The 17189-nt window shown below is 51.7% G+C and overlaps 10 protein-coding genes across 10 annotated transcripts; 5 read left to right on the top strand and 5 right to left on the bottom strand.

Annotated features, from left to right (window-relative positions):
• Positions 1 to 319: 319 nt before the first annotated feature.
• N7487_010373 (uncharacterized protein) lies at positions 320 to 1809 on the bottom strand (the record flags this gene model as incomplete). The annotated part of the gene is made up of 2 exons (XM_056878103.1): positions 320 to 1557; positions 1671 to 1809. 2 exons carry the CDS (start codon positions 1807 to 1809, stop codon positions 320 to 322), a joined length of 1377 nt encoding a protein of 458 aa, XP_056726683.1.
• Positions 1810 to 2584: 775 nt separating this feature from the next.
• On the bottom strand, positions 2585 to 4087 carry N7487_010372 (putative nucleolin protein Nsr1; the record flags this gene model as incomplete). Its single annotated transcript, XM_056878102.1, has 1 exon — positions 2585 to 4087. One exon carries the CDS (start codon positions 4085 to 4087, stop codon positions 2585 to 2587), a length of 1503 nt encoding a protein of 500 aa, XP_056726682.1.
• An 895-nt stretch (positions 4088 to 4982) lies between these two features.
• On the top strand, positions 4983 to 6889 carry N7487_010371 (dolichyl-P-Glc:Man(9)GlcNAc(2)-PP-dolichol alpha-1,3-glucosyltransferase ALG6; the record flags this gene model as incomplete). Its single annotated transcript, XM_056878101.1, has 3 exons — positions 4983 to 5220; positions 5274 to 5436; positions 5506 to 6889. 3 exons carry the CDS (start codon positions 4983 to 4985, stop codon positions 6887 to 6889), a joined length of 1785 nt encoding a protein of 594 aa, XP_056726681.1.
• A 329-nt stretch (positions 6890 to 7218) lies between these two features.
• On the bottom strand, positions 7219 to 7616 carry N7487_010370 (copper metallochaperone COX17; the record flags this gene model as incomplete). The annotated part of the gene is made up of 3 exons (XM_056878100.1): positions 7219 to 7359; positions 7419 to 7480; positions 7589 to 7616. The coding sequence occupies 3 exons, from the start codon at positions 7614 to 7616 to the stop codon at positions 7219 to 7221; spliced, it is 231 nt and encodes a 76-aa protein (XP_056726680.1).
• Positions 7617 to 7997: 381 nt separating this feature from the next.
• Positions 7998 to 9254, top strand: N7487_010369 (GTPase-activating protein RNA1; the record flags this gene model as incomplete). The annotated part of the gene is made up of 1 exon (XM_056878099.1): positions 7998 to 9254. The coding sequence occupies one exon, from the start codon at positions 7998 to 8000 to the stop codon at positions 9252 to 9254; it is 1257 nt and encodes a 418-aa protein (XP_056726679.1).
• A 1145-nt stretch (positions 9255 to 10399) lies between these two features.
• Positions 10400 to 11320, top strand: N7487_010368 (transcription elongation factor DST1; the record flags this gene model as incomplete). Its single annotated transcript, XM_056878098.1, has 1 exon — positions 10400 to 11320. One exon carries the CDS (start codon positions 10400 to 10402, stop codon positions 11318 to 11320), a length of 921 nt encoding a protein of 306 aa, XP_056726678.1.
• A 476-nt stretch (positions 11321 to 11796) lies between these two features.
• On the top strand, positions 11797 to 12348 carry N7487_010367 (uncharacterized protein; the record flags this gene model as incomplete). Its single annotated transcript, XM_056878097.1, has 1 exon — positions 11797 to 12348. The coding sequence occupies one exon, from the start codon at positions 11797 to 11799 to the stop codon at positions 12346 to 12348; it is 552 nt and encodes a 183-aa protein (XP_056726677.1).
• A 148-nt stretch (positions 12349 to 12496) lies between these two features.
• Positions 12497 to 14782, bottom strand: N7487_010366 (ABC1 kinase family protein; the record flags this gene model as incomplete). Its single annotated transcript, XM_056878096.1, has 3 exons — positions 12497 to 13697; positions 13756 to 14516; positions 14777 to 14782. 3 exons carry the CDS (start codon positions 14780 to 14782, stop codon positions 12497 to 12499), a joined length of 1968 nt encoding a protein of 655 aa, XP_056726676.1.
• A 99-nt stretch (positions 14783 to 14881) lies between these two features.
• N7487_010365 (uncharacterized protein) lies at positions 14882 to 15457 on the bottom strand (the record flags this gene model as incomplete). The annotated part of the gene is made up of 1 exon (XM_056878095.1): positions 14882 to 15457. One exon carries the CDS (start codon positions 15455 to 15457, stop codon positions 14882 to 14884), a length of 576 nt encoding a protein of 191 aa, XP_056726675.1.
• A 180-nt stretch (positions 15458 to 15637) lies between these two features.
• N7487_010364 (MBL fold metallo-hydrolase) lies at positions 15638 to 16966 on the top strand (the record flags this gene model as incomplete). Its single annotated transcript, XM_056878094.1, has 5 exons — positions 15638 to 15681; positions 15735 to 15975; positions 16037 to 16184; positions 16254 to 16619; positions 16674 to 16966. 5 exons carry the CDS (start codon positions 15638 to 15640, stop codon positions 16964 to 16966), a joined length of 1092 nt encoding a protein of 363 aa, XP_056726674.1.
• Between the last annotated feature and the right edge of the window lie 223 nt (positions 16967 to 17189).

Raw genomic sequence — 17189 nt, 5'->3', positions numbered from 1 at the left:
CAAGAAATAGGAAAGAAACCATCACAAAAGCCCCAAGGGGGGCTAGAACCAAGACTCCATCGCTCCAAAACAAAAGCCATTTGCGTAAAAGATAAGGATGCGCCGATTTTTGATGGTCAGAAGGTCGCAAGACCTCCCGGCATATAACAACCGAATCCCAATGACAATCGGTCAATGAGACGAGAGTAGAATATCAATCAAACAGAGAAACATGAGGACGTTCCGGCATACGTGTCCACGTTCAGAAGCATGGACGTAACTCGAGCGTCACGTATCGTAATTCTTTGGCATCATCATCATCGCCATTCTTCATAGAACATTACATTGATGCAAGACTGGCAGAACCTGCAGCCGCAGATCCCCAGCGCAGTTTTCGAAGTCCGCCGCGGACCGCTTCCTGACCACACGCTGCTGAGGGGCGAGGACTAGGAACACCATCTCCCATCATTCCGACCTCAGCTCGCCCGACCTCACGGCCGATCATGTACCCCGCAGAAAAGCTGATTGCAGAGAATAGAACGACAACCCCAGCGCTGATGACCCATGTCATGATCGTGGGGCTAACAGCCATTGTTGAATCTGTCATGCTCACACGACGACTCTTCTTCGAGGCAGCACCGTGCTCTTTAGGGGAACTTGAACGGCGCTTTGCCTTGGTGACAGTGGGATCAGATCGCACCGTTGGGGCTCTTAGATGCCTCTGTGGTGCCCCTATAGACGGACTTGGTTCTGCATACTGCGGCGAGGATAAGTCCTCTTCGTCGCTGCTCTCCTCTCCCATAGCAACTGAAGGGCCTACAAGTCGAAATGAAGCGGGTTGTCCGCCTCCAGAGGGAGCAGCTGGGGTGGATGGTGGTCGGTTATCGTTCTTCGGGAGACCTCTGGCGGCAGCCGCACATGAAAGAAGTGTGGATAGACTAGCACGAAGGGCAGCATCGTGGTCAGCATGATGGGAAGGGGAGATCATATTGTAAGGGCTGTGCTGGTATTGAGTTCTCCGCGATGATCGTGGGCTAGGGTATGATTCTCTTCGAGAAGCTGCACGGTGAGTAGAGGTAGACGGGACACTGGGCTGAGGGCGCCGTGCAGTCCATCCAGGTTCCGACGTGGCCGGTGGGTGTGTAAATATGTTCGGTTGAGGTACGAAAGGGGATGGGCTGATGCCCATTCCTAGGGCAGTAGAACTATCATCTTCATCATCGCTGGAGGCAGCGTCTGAACTTGATGATAGCGGTGCAGAGCGCGCAGATAATGCAGCTGGGAGCGTTGGGCGGGCTATATCTTCATTTGAGCTGCTGAGAACGCGGTCAGACTCGCTTTCGCTCTCCTCGTATTCCTCTTGACTGCTACTGGCTTGGCTAGCATCCCGCGATGCATAGTCCACCTGGGCTGCGGTGATAGCAGCAAGATGCTGTAGGCGGCGTCGCCGATTACGGCGTTGATATGCGCCCGCTTCCCCACGCTCGACCTGCAAGCCTGTGGTGATTATGTCTTCATTCGTGGCAGCAGAGGAGAAGGAGGAAGAGGACGGTTGCGAGGACACGTCGATCCAGGAATCTATGTAGTATCGTAGTGAGTACATTATGGAGATATGAGAGGGATTTTGTATGCATATTGAAAAGTTCATCGGCAGGGAAGGTACCAGTCAGATTATAAAAAGGACTACATACCCTCTGATCTCATGGGCGCCGCACCGGATTGCTGAGGCTGACCGTTATCCCGAAGCGGCTGATGGCCATCGCGCGTCATCCGACTTGCGGCTCCAGGCTCGCGCACCTGACCCAGCAGGTCGCAGTGATTTGGTTGCATAGCCGAAGAGTTGCAATAATATGGGGGAAGGGAGTATGTGAATAGAAATAGAAATATAGAAAGAGAGGGGATCAGGCCACCCTGGAGTACAAGAGAGCGGTCAACGTGGGTGGGGGGAAGATTATCTTATCAAATGTGGAGTCGACGATCACTGATGCCCAAGGGAGTCTATACTCCTTTCTGCTCACAAAAACCAGGAGATAAAAGGAGTTAAAAGGAGATTAAAACGGTTAGATTAATCTTGCAGAATCGAAAAGAAGAGTGAAAAGTGAAAGATGAAGAGATCCCCCAGGTGGAAAGGTTCGAGATGATGAGGTGATCAGCAGACCGAACAGGTGATTTGCAGCCCGTGACGAGGCAGAGGGTGAAAGACGATGCGAGGGGTTGTCAGTGAGGAAGGACGAATATTGAGGTTCTTATTGTAGAATTTTGGGGTTCAAGACACTTGCAAAGAGACCTTCTTTCATCAATAGTTCGATCAAAGAAGCATAGATCAATGATCTAAATGTGCTTAGTAGGCAAAACAAAGAATATTGCGGGGAAGGCGGCATCCAGCGGCAATATACTCACCGACGGCTACACAAACAAAGATGAAAGAAGCAGATTAAGTTGACCAAAATTAAAAATTGAAATGTATCAAATTAGAGATACCTGAGCTAGCTAAGATCATATTACACGTAATTAAACACGAACTTTTTTCTCTCAAAGAAAACCTGAGACCCATGGACACCAATATGTTGCGGAAATCAAACGTATGCAGGAAAGAACCTCAAGCTTAGAAGGTGACCTTGGTACCCTTGTACTCGGGGATGGCGCCCTTACCCTTGTTGAGGGCACCACCACGGCCGCCACGGTCGCCGAAGCCACCACGGCCACCACCACGGCCACCACCGCGTCCACCGAAACCACCGCCGCCGCCGCGACCACCGAAGCCACCACGGCCACCACCACGACCACCACCACGGCCGCCGAAGCCACCACGGTCACCACCGGCAGGGCGGGGGGTAGAGAAGTCAAGACGGATAGCACGGCCCTCGAGCTCGTGTCCGTTGAGAGCACTGTGGGCAGCCTTGGCCTCATCGATGGAAGAGAACTGAACGTAACCGAAGCCCTTGGGGCGGCCAGTCTCCTGCTCAGTGGGGAGACGGATTCCGAGAACGGAGCCCTGAGCGCCGAAGACCTCGTGGAGAGCATCCTCAGTGGCGCTGAAGGGAAGGTTGCCAACGAAGAGAGTGTCACTCTCGGGGCTGGTCTGGTCACCGTAGGAGCGAGCACGATCCTGGGAGCGGTCGGCAGGGGGGTTGGCCTGACGGGGAGCGGCGTAGTCAAGGTTGATGGTGCGGCCATCAAGATCGGTACCCTTCTTGGCCTCCATGGCCTTAGCGGCATCGGCGGCGCTGTTGTACTCAACGTAGCCGAAACCACGGGAGCGGCCAGACTCGCGGTCGGTGACAATGCGGACACCGGCGAGCTCACCGAACTCGGAGAACTCACGCTGGAGCCACTCCTCATCAACGTTCCAGGACAGGTTACCAATGAACAGGTTGGCGACAGCACCCTCGGGGACCTCCTCGGTCTTGGACTTCTTGGCAGTGGCAGCAGGCTCCTCATCAGCCTTGCGCTTCTTGGAGACAGGGGTCTCCTCGGAGTCAGAAGAGTCAGAGTCAGAGCTGTCAGAGTCGGAACCAGACTCGGAGTCGGAAGAAGCCTTCTTGGCCTCGGACTCGGACTCAGAGGACTCAGAGTCGGAAGAGTCGGAAGACTCGGCCTTCTTCTCGGTCTTCTTGGTGGCGGGCTTCTCATCCTCAGACTCGGAAGAGTCAGAGTCAGAGGACTCGGAGTCGGAGGACTCAGCCTTGGCAGCGACCTTCTTCTCGGCCTTCTTGGGAGCGGGCTTCTCCTCCTCGGACTCAGAAGAGTCAGACTCAGAGTCGGAAGAGTCGGAAGAGTCGGAGGACTCAGCCTTGGCAGCGGCCTTCTTCTCGGCCTTCTTGGGGGCGGGCTTCTCCTCCTCAGACTCGGACTCGGACTCGGAGCTGGAGGAAGCATCCTTCATGTCCTCATCAGATTCGGACTCAGACTCGGAGGAGCTGGGAGTAGGCTCCTTCTTCTTGTTCTTCTTGGAGGCCTTCTCCTTAGCGGCGACCTTGCTGGCAACGGCCTTGCTCTTGGCGGCGGGGGACTGGGAAGCCTTGGTGACACCGGCATCCTTGACCTTGTTCAAGGCCTTGCTGGCCTTGCTGGCCTTATCGGCACTCTTGGTAGATGTCTTGGACATTTTGAACTGGAGGCGAGATGAAATGTTAGCCTTTGGTCTTTGACAAAATTTGAGGGGACTCATTGGTAGAGAGGGCTTGGAGGCAGGCTTGTAGCTTGGGTAGGGTGGCACATACTGTAGTGACAAGTGAAATTCTTGTAGTATGTGCGGCAAAGCCCACGATCCCTCAAAGCACCCGTGTTTTGGATGTGTAAAATGGAACAACAGCCCTCAGAAGAACTGCCAGAAGTGAACTAAATCACAGCTGGACGTTAACCCACTACCCACGGACGGACAAGTTTTCAAGCCCACAAGCAACCGACAGCCAATACTGTCTAGAATATGTAACCCACGAGGAAAATGTCCCACAGAGCCCACAGAATAGATGTATATCAAGCCCACAGCCCTCAGAGTGATAAGAAGCCCTCAGAGTATCCGAACGAACTTACGAGATAAAACCCACGCGACTGCGTTAGTTAGTGTGTATAAAGATCTCTTGAGTATTCAAGAGATGAGATAAAGAAAGCAACCTGAAACAGACTGCTTTTTTGAAAGGGGAATGAGGAAAGGAAGTAGAGAGGATGGGAAGAAGAAGAAAAAAAAGTGAAGAGCTGGGGGACCAGCAGCTCTGATAAGGAAAATTTTCTGAAAAAAAATTCAGAGGCTGGCAGAACTACTCCGCCTTCCAAAGAGAGTTAGACCAGGCACTTAGTCTCAAAACGATGTGGGTACCTGCCCAGTGGTTGTTGACGACTCACAATCGCGTGTCAATTGGCGGTGTCTTCTGCTTTTGTCTACGTTGTACTACGTCAATTCTTCTACGGAGTACTATCACTTCTACTCTTTCAGACACTATTCCAACTTTTCTTTAACTCGGTCAATGGGAATATAAGTTCCCCTTTTGGCCTTTATCGTGATGGCCCCTCCGACACCCTCCTCGCACCGCCCCCGCAAGAAGAGAAAGGTTGCGATCTCTCCCGGCTCCAACAATAATCTGATCTTGGATCTAGGCGAGGGGAAGCAATCTCCAGCATTTCCACTGGTCTCATTTCTGTGGGCTGCTCGGGCCGGTGTGTCTCAATGGCTGATCCTACCACTTGTCCTTATGGCCGTTGGCCTGTTCCGATGGGCTGTGAGTTTATGGGGTTACTCTGGTATGCGACGTTGTCTCTCTTTCCAGGTGTATCCAATAATTGACCCCATTTAGGCTTCCAGGTTCCCCCGATGCACGGTGATTTTGAGGCACAGAGACATTGGATGGAAATTACCACACATCTGCCTTTGGCGAAGTGGTACACATACGATCTGCAATATTGGGGTCTCGATTATCCACCATTGACTGCATATCACAGCTGGCTACTCGGAAAGATGTATATATCCCTATATCCCATTCATTGTGGAATTATCATGACCTCCGGCTAACCTATCGGCCTGTCTAGTGGCTCCGCCTTTGATCCAACCTGGTTCGCCTTGGATGCCTCCCGAGGTGTTGAAGACCCCCGTTTGAAGGTATATATGCGCGCCACCGTTGTTGTATCTGAATACTTCGTCTTCATCCCGGCCGTGGTCAATTTCCTCCGCCGCTACACTCGGATGCAGGATGTTCATGCATGGTCCGCCTCAATTGCGCTCGTGGCAATCCTCCTTCAACCAGCGAACATCCTCATTGACCATGGCCATTTCCAGTATAACACAGTCATGTTGGGATTGGTAGTTGCGAGCTTGGATGCCATCTTGGCGGGACGTATGCTCTGGGCTTGCATTTTCTTCGTTGGTGCACTGGGATTCAAACAGATGGCGCTGTACTATGCACCAGTCATGTTCGCCTATCTTCTCGGTGTCTGCACATTCCCTCGAATTAACATCCCCCGCCTTGTGAGCATAGCCCTCATCACATTAGCTACTTTTGCTTTGCTGTTGGCCCCTCTTATAGTTGGTGGCTCCAATGCCGAAGCTCGAAAGGCATTTGCATCTTCTCCAGTGCCACCTCTGTTGCAGGCACTTCCTATCCAGATGGACAAGAACTCCGTTACATATGGCCTATTATTCCAACTCACGCAGATCATTCATCGGGTGTTCCCCTTTGCGCGTGGGCTCTTCGAGGACAAAGTTGCCAACGCTTGGTGCGCCATTCACACTTTCTACAAACTTACCCGCTTTGATGCTACGTTGTTGCAGCGAGCATCGCTTGGTGCCACATTGGCGTCAATCGTTGTTCCCTGTGCTATCATCTTCCGCCACCCCCGGGCCTCGCTTCTCCTTCCGGCCCTCTCTACCGTCTCCTGGGGATTCTTCTTGTTCTCTTTCCAGGTCCATGAAAAGAGTGTGTTGCTGCCTCTGCTACCAATGACCCTACTACTTGCTGGTAACGGTGGACTGAGCAAAGAAACACGCGCCTGGGTGGGCTGGGCCAATGTGCTTGGCTCGTGGACCATGTACCCCCTCCTTAAGCGCGACGAGCTCCGCGTTCCTTACATAGTTATGACTTTGCTTTGGGCGTATCTCCTCGGCTTGCCTCCTACCTCTTTCGAGACCTACCGAAATCGGGCATCCCCTGAAGACTCCAATGCTCACTTCGAGCCCGGTACTCTCACAACTCTCCTACACTCTGGTTTCTATTTGGCCATGATTGCCTGGCATATCCTTGAGGCATACGTGCCTCCGCCGCCCGGAAAACCAGATCTTTGGGTAGTCTTGAATGCCCTGATCGGAGCAGGTGGGTTCGGGATTGCCTATCTGTGGTGTATGTGGAAACTATATACCCAATGTCGCCAGATCAGTCGGCAGGCAACCGAGGAGGAAAGCCAGAAAAAGAAGCAGTGATTGTTTGCCTAGGTGGATGGCTGTATGAGTTTCAGTGATACCCCATATTATGTGATTATCCAAAATGAGGCAGTATAGCTGCTAGATTACTTTATTAATATGATTGATTCGATTTGAAATTCGTTCTTTATGAGAGGTGAGACGTTGTATTGGGAAACTTATTTCATCTGGAGCCCAAACTCTAGATTCCAATATGTCACAACACGAGCAAACATGCCCTAAAAACAGACGATATCCAGAGAAAACAAGAAACTCCCGCCAATGAATGCTATATTGTACAATGTTGTATAGTGATAGTACAACCGAGGCCATTCGGTCAGAGATCAAGTCTAGACCTTGAAACCAAATCCGGCCATGCAAGTCTTGTACTGCTCAATGGTGGATTTGCACTCCTGCTCGGGGTTGTCGGACTTGGAGAAAAGCATGCAGTCATCACGAGCGGTCTTCTCGGGTTTGCAGACGCAGCAGGGCTAGAATGAAAGCATTATTAATCGCTTGCGCTTGTTGGTCCGGTAGTATCGGGTCGTACCTTGGGCTTCTCGGACTGGGCAGGCTGAGCGGGCGCTTGCTCGGGGGCAGCGACGCTTTTCTCTGTGAAGCAATGTGTAAGCAAGGGTCGAGGTCTTTCTCCGACATATAGGACCGGCGCATTGCGCAAGTATTCAGGTTAGGTAGATGGAAATAGACATTGGTGCTTACCATTTGAGGAACCGAAGAGCCAGGACATTGTGATGGATATGCAGATGTGCTTGATGAATATTTGAGGTAAACGAAAGACAGAAAGGGAGTGTTAAGTACAAGGGTTGCGAACAAGTCCTTACAGGTGACCTCCATGGCTGACACCATCGGACATTATTAATGGCGCGTGCGGCGTAACTGGTCTCTATGCTGCGCCGTAGTTATTATTTTTTTTGTTATCAACAAACTTGCCTCTTCGGGGTCGTCTCCTTTTCTGCTACACTACAGACTGTTCCGGTTTTCTTTCTTTCTATCCTTGGGTCTATTTGGGTCTCCTCATTGTTGGGATATTGTCTGCCATTGACCTCACGCTTATCCTATTTTATTTCTTTTTCTTATCTCAATATCCCACTTCAACAACTACCCCGCCATGGCCCCTCCCAAAGTCTTCTCCCTCGAGGGCAAGGTCCTCAAGCTCGACAGCGCCGAGGACATGAATGCGCACATTCAGCCCTTGATTGACAACACCGACTACACTGAAATCCGTCTCGGTGGAAACACCCTGGGCATTGAGGCCTCCAAGCGCCTTGCCGAGGTCTTGCAGACTCAAAAGTGCCTCGAAGCCGCCTACCTCGATGACATCTTCACCGGTCGTCTCCTGACTGAAATCCCCACTGCTTTGAACTCTCTCCTGAACGCCATTCTCAAGATCTCGACCGTCCACACCGTTAACCTTAACGACAATGCTTTTGGTCTCAGAACTCAGGCCCCGCTTATCGAATTCCTCTCGCGCCACGTGCCCCTCCGTCACCTCATTCTGAACAACAATGGACTCGGCCCTGCCGCCGGATCTCAGGTCGCCGATGCGCTATCAAAGCTGGCTGAGCGCAAGGAGGAGGCTCGCAACTGTGGCGAGGAGGTTGCGCTGCTGGAGAGTGTTGTCTGCGGACGTAACCGCTTGGAGAACGGCAGTATGGAGGCATGGGCTCGGGCCTACAAGGCCCACGCTGCCGGCCTGAAGTCAGTTAAGATGACACAGAACGGTATCCGATCGGAGGGTATCTCTCACCTCTTGACCCAGGGTCTCTACCACGCGCATTCCCTGGAGGTTCTCGATCTGCAGGACAACACTTTCACCAATGTGGGCTCCACTGCTCTGTCAAACGCCTTGTCTGGCTGGCCCTCTCTGCGCGAGCTTGGTGTCGGCGACTGTCTGCTCTCTGCCCGTGGTGGTGTGAAGGTTGCCCAGGCTTTGGCCGCGAACAAGAACCAGAAGCTCCAGACTCTGCGTCTGCAGTACAACGAGATGAAGGCGGAAGCCGTCAAGGGCTTCACCCACGCAGCCAAGACCGCGCTTCCCAGCCTCCGTCGCATCGAGCTCAACGGAAACATCTTCTCCGAGGATGACCCTAACATCGTTGAACTGCGTGAGCTCTTGGAGGCTCGACAGGAGGAGCATGGCACCGACGAGGACCCCGAGGATAGCTGGGGTGTTGATGAGTTGGATGAACTCGAGGAGGAAGATTCGGAAGAAGAGGATGAAGAAGAAGACGAGGAAGAGGAGGAAGAGGCCAAGGCTGAGAAGGACCTCAAGGATGCCGAGCTTGCTGAGGAAGAGAAGGTTGCTCAGAGAGAGGACCAGGACGTCGATGACCTGGCCGATGTTCTGGGCAAGACGGCTATCTAAACCTCTGGAGCTGTTGGACAATTGTCACTCCCATCAGTACCTGCCTTCCATCACGGACGGATCATGGATCCAACGCCACGTTGATATCACCAATGGCTGCGACCCGCGCCGTTGGCTTATTGGTGTCCTGGCTATCCATGATCCCTTTCTATGTCCACAGCCACTCACAAGCTTCGGGTATGAGGATCTGACTGACGACGCTTACGCTTTACCTTCAAAAAAGACCCCCATTTGTTATACCCCAATCTACAATGATGAAACCCTAGCTGCACATAATTTCCTCTTGCTTTGATCCACTTTCTGTTTGCATAGCCATGAACTCTTCATGTTTTCTTGCAGAGGACTACACAACCCTATAGATGGAATACATATCTGGACAAGCAGGACCATTCACATAATGATAAATTTGCGAAAAATGCGGCAAGTAGTTGTATATACAAAATTGCATAAATTGAAGGGAAAATAATTTCCGAAAATGGAATTCAAGGCTTGGCGCAAACCTCGGACTTCGCAGCTCATCAAATTCCCTTTACCTCGTCGGCTTTGACATTACCCCATCTACCATACATGTCACTACTGGCGCTTCCATTGCCGTCGCCTTTCCGCTCTTTGTCTTCTTTACCGGTCCCATCTCGCAACACTATACCGTTGACGCGACCGTGAATTATCTCTAGGTGAGTGCCCGCGCAAAACACCCCTCACTACATCTTACTTCTGCGCAATTCCGCATTGTTTTTTAAGGCGCAATTTGTATAGCAGCTCTCATGTCATTGTTTCCAAGCTTTTTTGTTTGTTTTGGTCAAGTTTCCGAGAGCAAATGAGGGAGAAGGTGGACACGTGCAAATTGACAGCGTACCACCTTCCGCCGCATGAGTCTCTATGGCGGGGTATTTTGAGGACGATGTTTCGTGTGACCTTTGCTGAAAGCATATGTGCTCCATGTTCTGTGATCCCAGAGGGACAAATTTGCATGGCGTGGTTCTGCAGAATGCGCCGGCATCCGGGGCTTATAAAGACCCTGCCTCTAAGCTTTTGAGATAACATGCTAACAGTTGTGGCTTATAGGTCTCCTAGAACTTTCTCACCCGGTCCTCCATTGACCTCGCTACTCACTCTGATCGCGCTATCCCTCTACCCCGCACAACATGGCGATGGACGCCAAAGAGATCGAAGCTAAGGCCAAGGCCCTGGGCAAAGCCGCGACATCGAACGAGTCTCCAGCTGTGATCCTGGGGCTCCTGAAGGACATCCAAACTGGCGTCCGGGCAACCGAAGACCTCCTCCGACAGACGCGCATCGGAATCATCGTCAACAAGTTCAAGCAAAGCAAGTCTCCCGAAGTCGCACGGCTCTCCAGTGAGATCGTCTCCAAGTGGCGGACTGAGGTGAACAAGCAGAAACAGGGCGGTGGTACAGCAGCCAGTCGTGGCTCGAGCGGATCTCCACGACCAGCGCAAAACGGTACAGGAGCGTCCACCCCAGCCGCTGCTACACCCTCAGACAAGGCGTCAAAGCTATCCGTGCCTCCGGATAAGCGAACCTGGAAGGCAGATGGGGCGGAGATCAATCATACCGGAAACCGAGTGCGTGACAGCTGCACGGGGCTGATGTACGATGGATTGTGTGTTGGATCAACCGAGTCTCCAAAGACTGTTCTATCGCGCGCCATTGCAGTGGAGATCTCCGCCTACAAGTACCTTGGACCGGAGACGAAGGAGGAATACCGCACGAAGATCCGCAGTCTTTTCCAGAACCTGAAGAACAAGTCGAACCCGAAGCTGCGGGTGCGCGTTGTCGAGGGAGAAATTACCGCTGACCAATTTGTGCGCATGACGCACGATGAGCTGCGCTCCGTTGAGCAGCGTGAGGCGGATGCCAAGATTCAGAAGGAGAATATGGACAAGGCTATGGTTGCCCAGCAGGAACGCAGTATCAGTAAGAGCTTGCAGTGCGGAAAGTGTGGTCAGCGCAAGGTTACCTACACCGAGGCCCAGACTCGTGCAGCTGATGAACCGATGACTCTGTTCTGTACGTGTCTGAACTGCGGCAAGTCCTGGCGACAGTGAGCTTGGGGAACGTTTGAGAGCTGGAGCGGAAATGTATTATTCTTTGGGGACTCGGTGTTTCTTTCTTTCTCTTTTTTTCCTTTTCTCTTTCTCCTGTTTTCATCCTTCCCATCAAGCGAAGGCTATGAAAGCCAACGCTGGAGTTCTACTGTGGGCCTTTGATTTATGTTTTCCTTTACATCTGTTTCCCTTTCGGGGGCGAAGCTCGTCTGGGCAAATGGATGGAAAACAGTCGTGAACTATCTACCAAAATTCAGATATCCCAATGATTGATCCCGACTCTTAAACAAGTATAGATTACCCAAGTATAGATGGTTGTTTTTGATACTACATAAATAAACAGTAGCATATTGGTATATCAACAAATATATATCAACGTCATGTTGATGTCAATATTCACCTCCATCACCTGAAGGATATCAAACCCGCATCTATATATATCCCACATCTACACCTCCAAAACAAATATCCCTATCATGGCCACCCGCGCAGACCTTATAAAACCAATCCATGCTTTACTACAAGCTTTAACAAACCCATCCCCAAACCCCGACAACATCCTCTCAACCTTCACAACTTCCCCAAACCCCCTAGTCCACGAACATGGTCTCCCCCAACTAGCCCCCTTCCTTGGCCGACCATTCACCGGCCAAGACGGAATAGCAACATACTTCGAACTTATCTCCTCCCTACTTTCTATCAAGAACATGGTCTTCGAGCCCGAAGAGAACTGGGTGGTTGATGCGAGCTGTATGGCTGTTTCGTTTCGCGGGTCCGCCACGTTCGTCTGGAAAGAGACGCGGCAGGCGTGGGATGAGACGTTCGTTTATCGGATTAAGCTTGCTTTCGACGAGAGTGGATCCAGGGAGGGGAGGTTGGCAGTTTGTGAGTATCAGATTTGGGCAGATACGGGGGCTGCGTATCTTGCTAGGCTTGGGAAGTTGGGGGATTTGATAGGGTCTGGGGTTGACGCTGGCGGTGGTGAGGGGATTTATGTTGATTTTGATGCAGAGGGTAAAAAAGAGTAGGAGGATATATATATCAGCCAACAGTGAGGAGTGTCAATCATAAGGAGAGTATCATTATTTTGGAGATTTTTCTAGATAGACGCAGACGATATGCACATACTCTACATCAAATCTTCCATCCACATTATTCTAAAAAACCAGAGGGAGTCTATCCCTCGAAGACGCTGTGGTTGAGCTCAACCCCCATATCCTTCGCCATATTCTGCATCTGAGCCTCGATATCATCCTCCATACCACCACCCAGATGCAAGAACTGTCGCACCTTGGTGAAATAGAAGAAGATATCAGTACTAAACAGCACCATGCGGAAGATAAAATGACGACCGATGTTCCGGATCTTCTCGGCCAGCGGCAGATCCGGTGACTCAATAAGAGCACGCGAAGCCCAGATACCAGTAATTTTAACGCGGTTTACTGGCGAGCCCAGGAACTGATTATTCCCTTGCACGATGCGCAGATTGCGACCGATGAAGATCAACTCCTGCGGCCACTTGGTTTCATCACCCAGCATCTCGCGGATCGCCTTGCGCATGGCCTGCTGCATCTCGTAGTGTCGCTCTGCACGCTGTGACTTGCTCAGGCCCTGGAGACCGCGGTGCGTAGACCTGTCCCCGCCAGTGTAGGGACGCATTAATGTTGCGGACGCGAAGAAATCTGGGTTGTTCACGCCCCAGCCCTTGACAATCTCGCTCAGCGTGCGATTGTCGAAGGTGAGAAGGGCTTTCCAGAAGCGCGCGTATTGATGTCGGAATCCTGGTTCCATGTGGATGTACAGGCCGTGGTCGATCAGAACCAGCTCTGGCTCTCCGGACGGCTTGCGGCGGATGAAAATATTACCCGGGTGCGGATCGCAGTGGACGTATCCCCACAAGAACATTTGAGCAGAGAACAGGTCTACCATAGTCGTCATCACGTCCTTGAGAGATAGTCCCAGTCCGCCGCGGTTATTGCGGCCTCGCCAGTAGTCGCGCTCTGGCTTGGTCCTTGACGCGCGCAGGTTTCGCCCCGCAGAATTCGTCTCCGGTTGGTCAAGGGGTGTGCCGTGACAGCCTGGACTTCCCTGGCGCCAGCCGCCGCGCCAGGGCCGCGTGATGGCGTCTTTGTCCCAGAGCCGTACGCCTTCTACCCATTCAGCGGTCATGACGCGCTTCGAGCTCAGTTCGCGGTATACACGAGGAATGTACACGCGATCGCGCAGACGAGGTTCACCGGCCACTAGCTTAGCCATATTTTCCGAGTTATCTGCTTCATTTACGAAGTCTGTTTCGAGCGATAGTCTTTCACTGATGTAGGGAACGAGACTGTAGAAGGGGATGTCGAACAATTTGCTGTAGATAAAGGTCACGACTCTAGTGGTTTCAATGTCAGCATAACGTCCTCTCGCGGCTCGAACTTGGACAAACTCACTTGAAAGCCCAAAGATCCCATGCTAATTGCTGCACGATCTCCCGTTTTTGGATTTTGATGGCGACCTCCCTGCCATCCTGTAGACGAGCCCAGTGAACCTGGGCAACACTGGCGCTGGCTCGTGCTTTACGCTCCATTACACCTTTGTCGGGGGCACCCGTAAATGAGATACCGAATACCTCCTCAGGCGACTTCCCAAAATCCTCACGGATGACCTTCTCGATGTCCTTCCAGTCATTCTGAGGCGCATCATCGAACATGCGGGCGAACATATGCTGGAACTCAGGGGGCAGGATGGCAGATTGCATCGCAATCGCCTGTCCCATCTTCAAGTAGAGACCGCCATTATGCCTCAACAGATCCGACAAGCGTTCTGCATTTCGGGCGTGCACAGCAGCAATAGAGCTGGCCAGTGGCGGGTTTGGGCGAAAGTTGATTTTGTAGTCGAGGGCGACGAAGAGACCGAGAGAAAAGGTCCGGGCTGTTCGGGTCAGCGATGAGGCGTAGAACTGGTTGTCAATGCCGTAGACGACGCCTGTTGCCAGTGAGACGTAGATGATTCGGCGTAACCATTTGATGGTTCGTTTATAGGTCTTTGCTTCTGTGGGTTTCCCTAGGGAACTTGGTGACGGTGGTACAAAGGGTTGGAATTGGCTTGAATGGGCATATCGGTGCGGGCGCCAGATTGAGGGACGGATGGTGGGCCGCAGAGAGCGGAGGAAGGTCGCGTGCGCCATGTGAAGTTGTGGAAAGGCGAATGCCTAATCACTGCATGGTGGTGTTGGCAATCAAATAGAGTCTGATCTGAGGTGCAAGGTAGATTAGTGAGAAGTAGAAATGTTGTGTGTTGTGTGTTGTGTGTTGTGTGTTGTGTGTTGTGTGTTGAGTGATGAGTGATGAGTGTTGAGTATCAAGTAAGCCCTGGAGATAGCCCCGGGGCTTGTCGTCATCCGTGGTAGCTCCGCGCGGAGACGGAGACGGAATTCAGCGATGTCCTTATTTCCGACACTAAACTCCATACTCGCATCTAATTTCCGTGATATGGGAAAATATGAAGTGGAATCGGTATATATAAGTGGTATTAATTACAAGTTTAACACTATTTACAGTTAAATCCAGACATAATTCATAATTCATCATGGTCATTAGGACCCAAACTGTCACACGCTTTCGCATAATCCCTCATATTCTGAGGAATCGTAATATCCCACAGTTCATCACTCTCCAAGAACCTTAGTTGCTCCTTACACGATTCCTCTGAGGCCATTGGGATCAAAGCAGGAAGATGTTTGATCGAAGCCTTGAGGAAATTGCGCTTGAAGCAGTTCCCAAACCCAGCCAGAGTCTCCGAATCCGAGCAGATATGTACTCCACCACCCAGCATCGGTCCACAGCTTTCCTTGATGTTGAGCGCAACATCGTCGCCCATTTTCAACAGAGCCTCCTCTTTGTGGGGTACATTCATGCGCTGCACCAGACTGCGAACGGCGGGGACAAAGGTGTTATTGCGCGTCCATAGATCCCAATGCGGGACGGTCGGCTGGCATCCAACATCACAGATTTCACTCTGGAATTTATCGAAGAGGTAGGCCGGTCGGCTAACCAGTGCGGAGACGACTTTGAAGCATGATGTACCGAGTGCTGTGACGGGGGAGAATAACAAGATAAGGACGAGGAAGAGGCGATCGAGGGAAAACCGCATCATGCGAGAAGACGGGAGGATGAGGACGAGAAGACCGAGATCGATTGAAGTCTTCTAATTGCAGTTTTGAGGTTTTGTAGTTTTGTAGTTTCAGGGGGAGAGGTGAATGTGATTCCCCCGCATTTGTGGAGAACTCGGAACTTCAACTTCATTGTTTGTACGTTGTACTTTGTATACAACATGGCGTCTGCAATGAATTTGGATAGTCGCCATGATCCTTTCAGGTATTTCCTATATCCCCTTCCCAAGTCGCGAAAGCCTCTAATTACCAATCTAGTGATGACTCTATGGAAATGCCCATAAACATAGAAGAGGTAGACTCTCTCGAAGCCATTGTTATCATCGACAATGAGCTAGATCCGCTCTCACCCCCAGCCCTGGGTACTGTCCAAATCTCAGGGAATCTGGGATCAATTGCCATGAACTCAAAGCATACATTGACAGATCGTGGGGAAGCCTGCAAGGAATTGAGGCTGGAAGATGTCTGCTGCGCTGCACATGGCTTGTCAATTCTGGTGGTAAGGCGATGCTCTGCCATTGGGCCCTTGGATATGGTTTTGTATTAAGCCTATCATATAGACTGCCACTAAAGGTGACAAGAAGCACACTATTCTCTTCGATGCTGGTCCTGAAGAGGAGGCATGGGAGAGAAACGTGAAGCGGCTGCGACCAAATCTCTCCTCCGTGGAAGTGATTCATCTATCACATTGGCATCGAGACCACTCCGGTTCGTTATTCTGAGCAAAGATGGACGTATTGACGCGTATTCTCTTCAACGGTTCTGACATTCACGTAGGTGGGCTTCTACAAGCAATCCGCATGATAAAAGATGCCAAACAAGCGGAGAGCCACGCCGAGGACCTCGTCGCGGACTTGCACCCAGATCGACCCGCCTACCGAGGCATTGCTCTCCCGGAGCATATCATCTCCCTCGAGGCTGATCCTACCTTCGAGGAGATTAGAAGCGCGGGTGCGGTGGTCGACAAGCGAAGCGAGCCACACACCGTACTTGATGACTTCTTTCTTGTCTCTGGGGAGATTCCACGGGTGACACCGTACGAGACAGGTCTGAAGAATTCAGTGCGATATGACCCTGATGAGAATGACTGGTTCTCTGACGAAGTCATCCTCGATGAGCGTTCCCTCATCTGCAATCTCAAGGGTATATGCTCCCTAAAACCCGCTCACAGCCTTATTGAGCTAACATGTTCTTTAGGAAAGGGTCTTGTTGTCTTCACTGGATGTAGTCACGCTGGCGTAGTCAACACCACCAAACACGCCGTCGAACTCACCGGTGGGTCGGTACCCGTCCATGCCGTCGTCGGTGGGTTTCATCTCGCCACAAGCGACGCGGACCAAATCCAAAACACCGTCGCCGATCTCAAACGGCTCGATCCCGCCGTGCTCATGCCGGGTCACTGTTCGGGCTGGCGGGCCAAGTTTGCGATTGAGAAACACATACCCGGGTCATTGGTGCCCTGCACTGTCGGATCAAGAATCACATTTTGATACCTGTCGTATTGGTTTCATCCGAGACATTGATACTTTCTGAAGCTGTTCCTTACAGTCTTGTTCCCCACGTGGATGCAGGGTCTTGATGCGAAACCGCATGGCATGGGTTGCTCGAGCAACGGATCTCATCAAGGGGTTATCTCGTCATCGGCTCGGCATGACTGGTTTCGTTGATCGGATTCCGATTCCTGACATCACTCTATCTCCTTGCTGCATTTTC

This window comes from Penicillium crustosum, assembly GCF_028827405.1.
Source record: "Penicillium crustosum strain IBT 35664 chromosome Unknown utg000004l_segment0_segment0, whole genome shotgun sequence".
Lineage (NCBI taxonomy): Eukaryota > Fungi > Ascomycota > Eurotiomycetes > Eurotiales > Aspergillaceae > Penicillium > Penicillium crustosum.
The sequence above is the reverse complement of the archived record's forward strand: the minus strand, read 5'-3'. Positions and strand labels throughout refer to the sequence as shown.